The 11,806-nt window shown below is 38.8% G+C and overlaps 1 protein-coding gene across 1 annotated transcript in view; it reads right to left on the bottom strand.

The window, feature by feature from the left end:
* Positions 1-4,133: 4,133 nt before the first annotated feature.
* Positions 4,134-11,806, bottom strand: part of FRG1 (FSHD region gene 1) — a 39,286-nt gene continuing 31,613 nt past the window's right edge. The window contains exons 6-8 of the mRNA XM_076209972.1: positions 10,306-10,472; positions 8,380-8,507; positions 4,134-4,419 (exon numbers count right to left, since the gene is read on the bottom strand). Coding sequence (XP_076066087.1) covers positions 4,200-4,419; positions 8,380-8,507; positions 10,306-10,472 — 515 coding nt within the window. The 3' untranslated portion in view covers positions 4,134-4,199. The remainder of the gene's footprint in view (positions 4,420-8,379; positions 8,508-10,305; positions 10,473-11,806) is intronic.

Below are 11,806 nucleotides of genomic sequence, written 5' to 3'. Positions count from 1 at the left end.
GAGGAGGAATGGGGATGGTTCAAGGAGGGAGTCACAAAGTGTGCAAAGATGGTGTGTGGAACAAGAAGGACAGGAGGAAATAGAAGAAAGGGTAGTGAATGGTGGGATGAGGAAACAAAGAAGGTTGTAGAAGAGAAGAAGCAAGCTTTCACAGATTGGTTACAAAATAGGATGAGGGAGTCATATGAGAGGTACAAAGAAAAGAAAAGAGAAGTAAAGCAAAAGGTAAAGGAGGCAAAGAGGAGAGCAGATGTGAAATGGGGTAAGAGTATGACAGAAAATTTTGAAAGTAATAAAAAGATGTTTTGGAAAGAAATTAAGAGAGGAAGAGGAGGCAAATCAAGTAGAGAAGAAAAGGTAAAAAGTGCAGATGGAGAGATGATAATGGAAGAGAAGGCAGTAAGGGGAAGATGGGCAGAATATCTTAGGGAGTTGCTAAATGTGAAGGAGGATAGGGAGGGAAAGATAGCTGCAGTGGGAAATGCTAAGAAAATGACCGTGATGAGTGAGGAAAATGGAGGAGAAATAAGGAAGGATGAAGTGAAGGCAGTTGTTAAGATGATGAAAGCAGGTAAGGCACCTGGTCTGGATGGATGCCATGCAGAATGTCTAAAAAAAGGAGGTACAGTGATGGTGGATTGGCTGGTGAGGTTATTTAATGTTTGCTGGAGAGAGGGTAGAGTGCCGGAGGACTGGAGGAGTGCCTGTATAGTTCCACTTTACAAGGGAAAAGGGGACAAGTGTGAATGTAGTAGTTTCAGAGGGATTAGCTTGTTAAGTGTAGTTGTTGTTGTTGTTGTCGTTCCCTAGACTGTCTGTCCGAGCAGTTCCGTCTCCCCAAGGAATGCCATAGCCGAAACTGGGTTTTCCCACAAATCCTTTATAGAGCGTATGTTGTGTTGTTTGCGTGCATGATTGTGTATAATGCAGTCTTCCATTATGTGTTGTATGGTATGGAGTGAAGTGTTACATCCTGGGCAGCTGTTCACAATGCGGTCATCCAGCCTCTTCTGGTAGCTTAGAAGTGCTGGGTGGTGACCGCACCGCAGTCTGGCCAAGTGGACTCTGTCCTTTCGTGGGAGAGAGGATTCAGAAGGGTGGATATCAGGGGGTCTGGCATGCAGCAGTGTGTTGTCTTTCAGTGTGTTAATGGAGCGGTGAGTGATATGATTATGAATATGTTTCCGGAGGCTGGTATTTGGTGGTTGTGGAGGAAGAGAAGAGAGTATCTGTGCGTGATAAAGGTCTTTGGGTGTTGTTTTAATGTTTCTTGGTGTGTGTGGGTGTTCTGCTATGTAGTGTAATGGGTGTGATGTGTTTGTGGTGGCTGTGGCAAGTGTTTGTGTGCCTCTCATGTCGAGGTGGTCCTTGACTTTGAGGACTTTTGTTTCATGGTGTAAATGGTCTGTAGGTGTTGTATTTGTGCAGCCTGTAATTGTTTTTAGGGCTTTGTTTTGTATGATTTGAAGGGTGTTGTGGTGTGTCTCACTGAGATTAGGAGCTTATGGGAGGATCTTGATTGAGAGGATTAGGAGAGGAACAGAGGGAGTAATTGGTGAGGAACAGTGTGGATTTAGGACAGGTAGAGGTTACGTAGATCAGATTTTTGTGGTAAGACAGATGTGTGAGAAAGCTATAGGAAAAGGTAAGGATGTTTTTTGGGCCTTTATGGACCTGGAAAAGGCTTACAACAGGGTAGACAGAAAGGCACTGTGGGAGGTTTTGCGGATATACGGGATAGGAGGAAAACTAGGAGCTATCAAGAGTTTTGATGAGAGTAGTAGAGCTTGTGTCAGGATTGGAAATGGAGAGAGCGAGTGGTTCAGGGTAAAGGTGGGACTTCATTAAGGATGCGTTATGTCACCCTGGCTGTTCAACTTATACATGGATGGGGTAGTGCGAGAGGTAAATGCAAGGGTAGTGGGTCAGGGATTGGAGATGGTTAAAGAAAATGGAGAAAAGTGGGAGGTGAGCCAGCTGTTGTTTGTGAACGACACTGCACTTGTGGCAGGATCGGAGGAGGGATTGAGGAAGTTGGTGACAGAGTTTGGGAGAGTGTGTGATAGAAGAAACCTGAAGATAAATGTGGGTAAAAGTAAGGTGATGAGATGTACAAGGGGTGAAAGTGGTAGTAGTCTGGAAGTGAGCATTAAGGGAGAGCGACTGGAGGAAGTGGATAGTTTTAGATACTTGGGTGCAAATGTGGCAGGAAAAGGTGGAGTGAAGGTGGAGGTAGAATGTAGATTGAGAGAAGCGAGTAAATGCCTTGGTGGATTAAAAAGTGTAATGAGGAATAGACATTTGGGAATGGATGCTAAGAGGAGACTATATGAAGGAGTGATTGTGCCAACTGCACTGTATGGGGCAGGAACATGGAACATAAGAGAGGAAAGAGGAGTTTGAATGTGTTTGAGATGAGGTGTCTGAGAAGTATGATGGGGGTTACTAGGCTGGATAGAGTGAGAAATGAGGAGGTGAGGAGAACAGGGGTGGAAAGGGGGTTGGGAGATAGGGTTGATGAAAGAGTATTAGGATGGTTTGGACACATGAAAAGAATGAGTGAAGAAAGACTAGTAAAAGAGGTATGGAAGGCAGATGTGGAGGGAGTGAACACGAAGGGACGTCCTAAGATGAGGTGGATGGATGGGGTGAAGGGGGCTTTGGGGAAGAGGGGAATGTCTGTTGAGGAAGGACAGGAGAGGACAGAAGACAGGGGTGAATGGAGAATGGTTGTATGGATGATGTTGTGATGCATGAGGTGGAATGGGGGTGAGGTAGTATGTGTGAGCAAATTTTGACACAGCCTGAAGGGATTTCTCCCCGTCTTCTCTTTTATGCATGGGGGGACGGAGAGGGGGGGTCGCTGATTTAATGAAGCGGCCTTGCTGTGGATATGCTGTGTCTTGCGACACTGCTTCTGACCCAAGGCAGTGGACAAGGTGCAGGGATAACCCGTCATCCAGGAGGTGCTAAGATGAGAGGGAGGGTGGAGGGGTGTGGAGTGTATTCAGGGATGGAATGGGTGGGAATGATTTTATGCCTTTTCCTTTTTGGCTACCTCCCTTGTAAGGGGGAAAAGCCTTGGTATATGTATGTATTTTGTATTTGCCAAACTTTTAAGTAAAAAAAATCTTCCATTATATATCTTTTTATTATTAGGTTTGTATATCCTTTACAAAGGTTATATTTCAACCTTTGTTATAAAGTACAGTATTTTTGTTTTTGAAATGTACTTATCACTTATTTGCAAAGATATATATTATGCCAAATGTCTTACATTATAGAATCTTTTTTATACTGAATTTTCTTCAATATCCTTTCAAAAATTTTGTCTCTACTTCACTTATAAATTATTAATGAAGAGGTCAAACAGGAAAGCCACACTATAATATATATATTTATTCTTTGATATAAACCAGTTATAATGATATAAGTTTACTCAAGATTGGAGCGTATGTGTGTTGTATAGGCTTTATAAAATATGTAGGCCATAATCAGTTAATTACATGAAGAGGAGTCAGAGTCGGAAGTGCCAAAAATAGAGAAGTTGCAATTGCAGTCGGAGGTTTTGTTTCAACTCCACAGCCCTGGATGCAGCCCAAGAGGATTTCTCCCTGTCTTCTTTATTTTCTGCATGAGAGGACAAGGAGGGAGAGTTACAGTGTAAGTGAAGCTGCCCTGCTGTGGATGCACTGTGTCTTGCTGCATTGCTTCTGACCCACAAGGGCAGTGGGCAGGAGACAGGGATGACCCTTCATTCATGAGAAGCTAAGATGAGAGTGGTGATAAGGCAAGGGTGGTGGATGGGAATGTATTGGGCAGGAGTGGGTGTGTTCCTTGACTTGGCCGACTACCTCCCTTTTAAGGGGGATGAAGCCCTTGGTATGTAGATAGATAAACATATACAGTACTACCTCTCATTAACGGACTAAAAGGGGGGTAACGGTGTCCATTGATATGAATAATCCGTTGATTTGGAGTGGTTTTTGGGTGGCATAGGTGGCACAGCACTAAACAACAGCACCGCAAACACAGCGAAAACACTGCAAACACAGCTAATTAACGTTTGTTAATGAGAGGTAGTACTGTATTTATCTAAAAATATGAAGTTTAGGATGACTGACAATATGAACATTATTTTACTGTTTATTTAAAGTTTGTAGTGTGAATAACATTCTTTTATATATTAAACTTAAGCCTTATTTACAGTATCGATCTGCTTTCATCTTGGCTCGTCTGTCCAGCATAGTTTCATGAAGGTCACCTTCTTTTTTGGCTCTTTTTAAGTATGAAACATCTTCATCATTCAAACGCATCTTCTTATCTTGGAACTTCTGAAACTTTTTCACATAATTAATTTCTATGTCTTTCACTTTACCCTGTTCTTCTTCTGGTACCTCCTTGGGTTTGTCCGAGTCCCTGCACAAAGAAAAATTAAAAATCCACATCAGAATTATGAAGAACTCTCTAATATTATAATCATACAGGTGATCTCCCTTCTTGAACATACTGGATAGCACACTTTCTTTTACTATGACTGCCTCCAGAATATTTCTCATATCTATAGTACCTCCCTCAATCAACCCATTCTATATCAGGTACTACTTCTCCTTTTATTCTGGCTGTTGCCTGATTATCTAATTTACTTTTGTGGTCAGAATCAATCAGTTGTTCCAGTTCTCTCTAGCAGCAAATCTGAGGCCCTCTGAAAACCAGTCATGAGTTCATGCCACAGGTAGCTCAGTAAAGAGATTTTGTGGAGCTTTCTGGAGTGAGACAGTACAGGACAATGTAAGATAACATGTTGTGTTTTATGTGGTGTGTGTTGTCAGCCCAATTCTGAGCTGGTACCATTTCAATGGTGGTCAACGACCCAAGTGCAAGTGTCCCAGTACCATTTTTGTGTGTCTTGGGAGTGATTTTTCTGGTGGGTTGTCTGGAACTGTGGTGAAGTACTGATGGTCTATTTTGGAATGTATATTTTATGATATATACATATATTGTTGGGTGGATATATTGAGTGGTGTTGGAGATAGGCTGTAAAGGTCTGAGATGGGGCCAATGATGGGTACCTACACAGAGTTGTCATGCAAAGTCATCAGAGTCATCTCCCTAGTGTCCATCTTCAAATCTTTTCAACTTCCTTACTTCTATCTAAAGGTGCAACCCTAAAAGGCTAGCACTGTCTTTGGACTGGGCCCAAGATCCCTCTTTATCAGCTTTGTCTACACTTTCTCTGCCATTAAATACAAGGAGAGCTGACAACTTTTAGTTAGTGATATGGAAACAATCCCACACTAACTGAGGAAGAGTGTCAGTTTCTGTGGGTCTGTAGGTTTCTAAACAGCATAACCTGAGGCAATGACTGAATTTTACACTCTCTTACTTCCTCGATAGACATCCCTATTGCATTCAATGTCCCCTTCACCTCATCCATTTATCTCATTTTTGTGTCTTCTCATGTCCATTCCATGCACTTCTACTTTCCACACTTTTTTTTTTCTTCTCACTCATCCATTCCATAATTCCAAACCATCTCAGTACCCTGATCTACCATATCCAATAAGTCTCTTTCCACCTCCGGTCTCTGCCTAACTCCACAATTCCCACTCTATCCATCCTCATAATTCCCTACTATACCTTTGAAACAGCATCTCAAACATGACTCAGCTCTTCCTTTCTACCTGTCCAGTTATGTGCCCCCCTACCAACCTATGACTTTGAATATGAAATTCCAAAGTCACTTGAGGTGATGAGTTAGGATGAAGAGGGTACTTTACTCAGTCACCCCCATTATTAGTGGGGAAGGGTCATTGGTGTGTTTGTGTATATATATATATATATATATATATATTACAAAGGATTACAAAGGCGGAGCATGCCGACAGGAGACCTTTTGATCCATATCTAGGTCGGATGCGAAAAAAAAAAATCATATTAATAATAAAATAATAAATAAAAACTATGATAATGTAAATAACAAATAAAATACATAAATAAATGCATAGGTATAGTTAAATAATAAACAAACAGGTAAATAGTAAATAATAATAAATTGACATATAACTAATAATAAAAAAAATCAGACAGACAAATGATAACAAAACAAAAACAAATAATATAAGATAAATTATAATCATTACAGCATCTTACTTAGGTATTTATCTAAATGATTCTTAAAGCTTTGAACTGAACTACATTGCACTACCTGTGCAGGAAGTTTATTCCATTCATTAACTACACGGTTGGCAAAGTTGTTTCTACCTACTTCCAAATTGAATCTATTTCCGGACAGTTTGAGACCATTGTTTCTTGTCTGATTCTCATTCAATGTAAAAATTTGGTCACTTTTGATGTTGTCAATTCCCTTTAGAATTTTAAAGACCTGTATCAAGTCACCTCTGAGTCTACGCTTTTTTAGGGAAAACAGATTCATATGTTTTAGTCGATTTTCGTATGATTTATTTTTGATATTTGGAATCAGTTTTGTGGCTCGCCGTTGTACTCTTTCCAATCTGTCAATGTCTTTAATGAGATTCGGTGACCATACGGAAACAGCATATTCCAAATGTGGACGAACTAACGATTTATATAGCTTGTTAATGAGTGATGGACTTTTGAAATCAAAAGATCGCACAATCAGTCCTAGAATCTTATTTGCTTTCTCAGAGGCTGAAATACACTGCTTGGATGATTTGAGGTCGTTACTGATAATTACGCCGAGATCTTTTTCACTATCCACTTTTGTTAACGAATTTCCAAATAACTTGTAATCGTACTTACTGTTATTTTTACCTAGGTGCATTACCTTGCATTTACTTGTGTTAAATTTCATTAGCCACTTTTCAGACCATTGCTGTAATTTATCTAAATCTTCTTGAATATCTAATTGGTTTGAGTGATCATTTGCCACTCCGCACAATTTTGTATCATCAGCAAATTTGGAAACAGTAGATTTTAGTCCATGGTCTATATAATTTATATATACTATGAATAGAAGTGGCCCAAGAACGGAACCCTGAGGAACTCCACTTGCAACACTTTTCCATCCAGAAGTTTGTCCATTTAAAACAACTCTCTGTTTTCGATCATTCAACCAATTACTAGTCCAACCTAATAGGCTACCACTTATTCCATGCAAAGCTAATTTAGTAAGTAGTCTTTCGTGTGGGACGGTATCAAAAGCTTTTGCAAAGTCTAGATATACTAAATCTATATTGTTTCTTCTGTCATAATTCGAGATAACTGTGTTGTAGAATTCGAGTAAGTTAGTCACGCAAGAACGTTTCCGTCTGAAACCATGCTGGCTATCATTTATCAAACGGTTACTTTCTAAATGATGTTCGATAGCATCTCTGATGATAGTTTCCATTATTTTTCCTACGATTGAAGTCAAACTTATAGGCCTATAGTTATTTGGTTTCTTTTTGTCACCTTTTTTGAATATGGGAGTAACGTTAGCTAGCTTCCATTCTCTTGGGACATCTCCGGATATGATGGATTTCTTGAAAATAATTTCTAATGGAACAACAATCTCATTTTTCATTTCCTTTAAGATTCTTGGATGCCAACCGTCAGGCCCTGGTGTTTTATTAACTTTGAGTTTGTCTATACACCTTTTAATTTTTTCTTTTGTTATATTTACCGTACCGAGTAAGTTTACCCTAGACTTTTCACAGGTTTCAGTTTGGAATTCACCTTGAGGTGTTTCATTTACGAATACCGAGCTAAAATAATTGTTTAAGATATTACACATTCCTTCATTTGAATATTCAAGTTGACTGTCAGCAGATAATAGTGGACCAACATGATTCCGAACAACCTTTTTATCTCTAATGTAACTATAGAATTCTTTGGGATTCTCTTTGGATTTCTCAGCGATGTTCATTTCGTATTGTCGTTTTCTTTTTCTTATTGTCTTTTTTAAATCTCTCTGTATTGATACATAACTTTCATAGTCATTAGATACACCCGAGCACTTATATTTCTTATAAGCCTGTCTCTTTTTAGCAATACTTTTTTCAGTTTCTTTGTCGAGCCACTTTGGGCGAGCCTGATTTGGGGGACGTCTGTCCTTAAAAGGAATGTAAGTTTGAATCATCTTAGTGAGCGTATTTTGAAATATTTCCCACATCTGATCTACAGGTCTTTCGTTTAATTTTGCCTCCCAATCTGTAAGCTGAAGCTCCTGACGTAGTTCTATGAACTGAGCTTTACTGAAATCGGGTATTTTAGAAACACAAGTATCTATTCTAAAATTATATATATACTGTATATATATATATGTAATATACTGCATAGTGTGTATTGTGGAAAGATGTAGGGAACACTGTATTATCTATATAACAAAAGAAATATACAAAATCACTGGGTATATACTTTATGGCATTGGTACGTATAGTAACCATTTCTCCTGGTCCTGCAGTTTTCGCATGTGCGACGACATTGTCTTCATCATCTAGGCCGACAAAACAGTCATTAGCAGCTAGTAGAGCTGTTTTACCTTCCTAAAACAGGAAATTGAGGGAAAAGTTAATAATACAAAAACAAAATCTATATTCAAATTTACTAACTCATCTCATGAGGTCTACATTTTTCCTACATGCAATTGTTTAATTTAGTTGTCTTTCTCTGTTCTTCTCAAGCAGCTTGCTTACCAAAACAAACAATATACCACACACCTAACAAATCCATCCTACAACAAACACCATCAGACATAAGCCCAAAGAGAAAACAGAACCAACCCCCCCTAAATACAAGTCACACTAGGACCAACATGGTGTTCCTGTGAAGCTCAAGTCTGAGATTTATCTTACTTATGCTGGTCTTCAAAACTATCTGGAGGTGCAGCCCTAAGTGGCTGATACATAGATTGAGAGCTTGGACTCACTCTGAAGACTATGAACTACGACAATATTTCATCTATTTTTTCATATACTGTACTGATAATAGATTACTACAGATTGCAATGACAAATCATGCCAACAAGAGACATTTTGATTAATTTTGATGCAGTTTTATCTTGTATTCCAATCAGCTGTTACCTGCAAAGTGGGTATTTGAGAGGAAAAGCCTCATCCCTTTCACTTCCTTCACTCCATGACTCCACCTCTTGTCCCCAAGGATAGAAGAGCTGGTTGTTGCTGACACAATAATAAACTACATTAATCCCACTCCTCCTTACTTTGACTGTCTCACTCTCTATATTTTTTTTCCAACTCTGTCACACACACATTTTTGCCTGTTCAACACCTGCAGTGTGTGCTTTTCCAGCTTCATTTATCCAATCCTCCCAACTTTTTCTTTGTCCACCCTGTGCTCTCACTCCCAGCACAGGCCTAGTGAGGTTTCCTGTGTTGAGTCAAATTAAGCCGCAGGCTCCACTCCTGGTGGTGCCCTTCCATCAATTCCTTTAAACTTCAGCTTTGCAACCATACTTCCCCTTGTGCAGCCTCTGATGATATCTACTTCCATCCATTTTACATGTTCTACTTTCTCCCAATCCCAGATCACTAAACAAGCTCTTAAAGGCAGGCCACCATACTTAATACCTATCCAAACCCCCTCAGAAATCAGCCCCACAGGAAAAAAAGTACTCTCAAGAGTAAGAACCACTATTTTTATATTCAGGACACCATCCAGCTCAGGCCATTGCCAGTTACCTAAAGGCCACACCAAATAGGCCTGGCCACAGAATCAAACTGCCCTAGATGCAAACATCAGAGAAGACACTGAACATCTCATCCTATACTGACCCATACTAACAATCCCTAGACACAATATTTTTCTGAGTGACCTATGGGCCTGCCCAGTGAGACCATTGCCAGTTACCAAGGAGTTGTGGGTCTCCTCCAAGAGAGACCTGGTGCAATGGATATATATATATATATATATATATATATATATATATATATATATATATATATATATATATATATATATATATATATATATATATATATCAAAAGATACTGAGTGGTCCCCAGTGCACAGATGTTCATCTTATCAACCACATTAACTTAATGTGGTTGATAAGATGAATATCTATATATATATATCTATATATATATATATATATATATATATATATATATATATATAAAAGACTACAATTAAACAGGATATCAGCATCCCCCTGAAATTCCCACTGTGCTGTTCACTCCAAACACTCATGAGACCCCAAGAGACACTGACATCTGACTGAACAGTCAGTTCTTGACTAAAAAATAATAATAATAATATTTCAACCTCAATATAAAAAAAAGAGGAAGAAGAAAAGCATCATAATGAAATATAGTATGTTACCTGAAACACAGGTTCCCATTGTTCCATAGGGCCAATAGCATCAGCTCGTCCAACAATCTTCTCACTCTTTTCTACTCCCAAATATTTTCCATATCCAGACTTAAGTGCTATCTTCCCAGCACCAACTGGTATAGCTGTTAATATTTCTTCAGGAGATGGTCCATCACCTGCAATAAAAATTATTTATTTTTCAACCTCTGCTTAGTTCTTTAGAATTAAAAACATGCCATTATATATCAACACTGTCTTGTAAATAAAACAAAATGCTGAACTACTATTTCTGTTATACAGTACATTTCAACAGGGATATATGGAAAGAAAGAAGAGAGGAAAAGTGTGTGTACAGTGAGACCTCTCATTAACGGACGTTAATTAGCTGTGTTTGCGGTGTTTTCGCTGTGTTTTCGGTGTTTTTGGTGCTGTTGTTTAGTGCGTGCAATCACTATGCCACCCAAAAACCACTCCAAAAACACCGCAAACACAGCTAATTAACATCCGTTAATGAGAGGTCTCACTGTATTTACCTACTTGTATCTCACAGGAAGGGGAGCAATGCTCATGGTGTCCCGTCTCTGTATCTTGCCACATCTAATTTGCTCTTAAATTTGTGTATGGTTTTTTCCACACACTATTGTTTAATCTAGTTTGTTCCATAGATCCACCACTCTGTGGGGAAAGATGTTCTTTTTCAGGCCTTTTCTATAACTGTCCTTTTTGAGCTTCCTTCCATGTCCCCTTGTATTTCTCTTATCCCAATTTAGTAAGTCATCTCTATCAAGAACTTCCATATTTTTCATGATTCTGTAGATAGTCAACAAATCACCTCTTTCTCTCCTTTGGTCCAAAATCAGAAGTTCTAGTTTTGACAATCTCTCTTCGTATGACAGTTTTAAGTGTTGGGGCCATCTTTGTAGTTGCTCTCTGGATTCTCTCAATTTTTCTTATATTCTTTTTGGTACTGGGTGACCATAGTGTTGCTGTGTACTTCAAATTTGGCCTTATCAGTGTAACTAGTACTATCTTTACTATTTCTTCATCTAAGTAAGTATATGTCACTTTCATTGATCTTAGCAAGTTGTAGGTTTCTCTGACAATTTTTATCTGTTTATTAGGGGACATGTCCATTTCTTCATCTAAGTAAGTATATGCCACCTTCATTGATCTTAGCAAGTTGTAGGTTTCTCTGACAGTTTCTATCTGTTTATCAGGGGACATATCCTTTGTATTTACCTAGTTGCATTTTGCGGGAGAAGAGCTATGCTCGTAGTGACCTACAATTGTATCTTTCCGCATCCAGTTCTTTCTTAAAACCATGTATAGTTTTAGCATTCACTGTTTTCTCTTTCAATTTGTTCCATGTATCTATTATTCTGTGTGAAAAGCTGTTCTTTTTCAAATATTTTCGGTAACTGTCCTTCTTAAGTGTCTTCTCATGTCCCCTTGTATTTCTTCTGTTCCATTTAAGTAGGTCATCCCTATCATCTAACTTATTCCAAATGTC

The sequence above is a fragment of the Oratosquilla oratoria genome, chromosome 27 (assembly GCF_046742065.1).
Source record: "Oratosquilla oratoria isolate Oo_2021 chromosome 27, ASM4674206v1, whole genome shotgun sequence".
In the NCBI taxonomy this organism is placed as follows: Eukaryota; Metazoa; Arthropoda; class Malacostraca; order Stomatopoda; family Squillidae; genus Oratosquilla; species Oratosquilla oratoria.
This window is presented reverse-complemented; position numbering and strand designations above follow the sequence as displayed.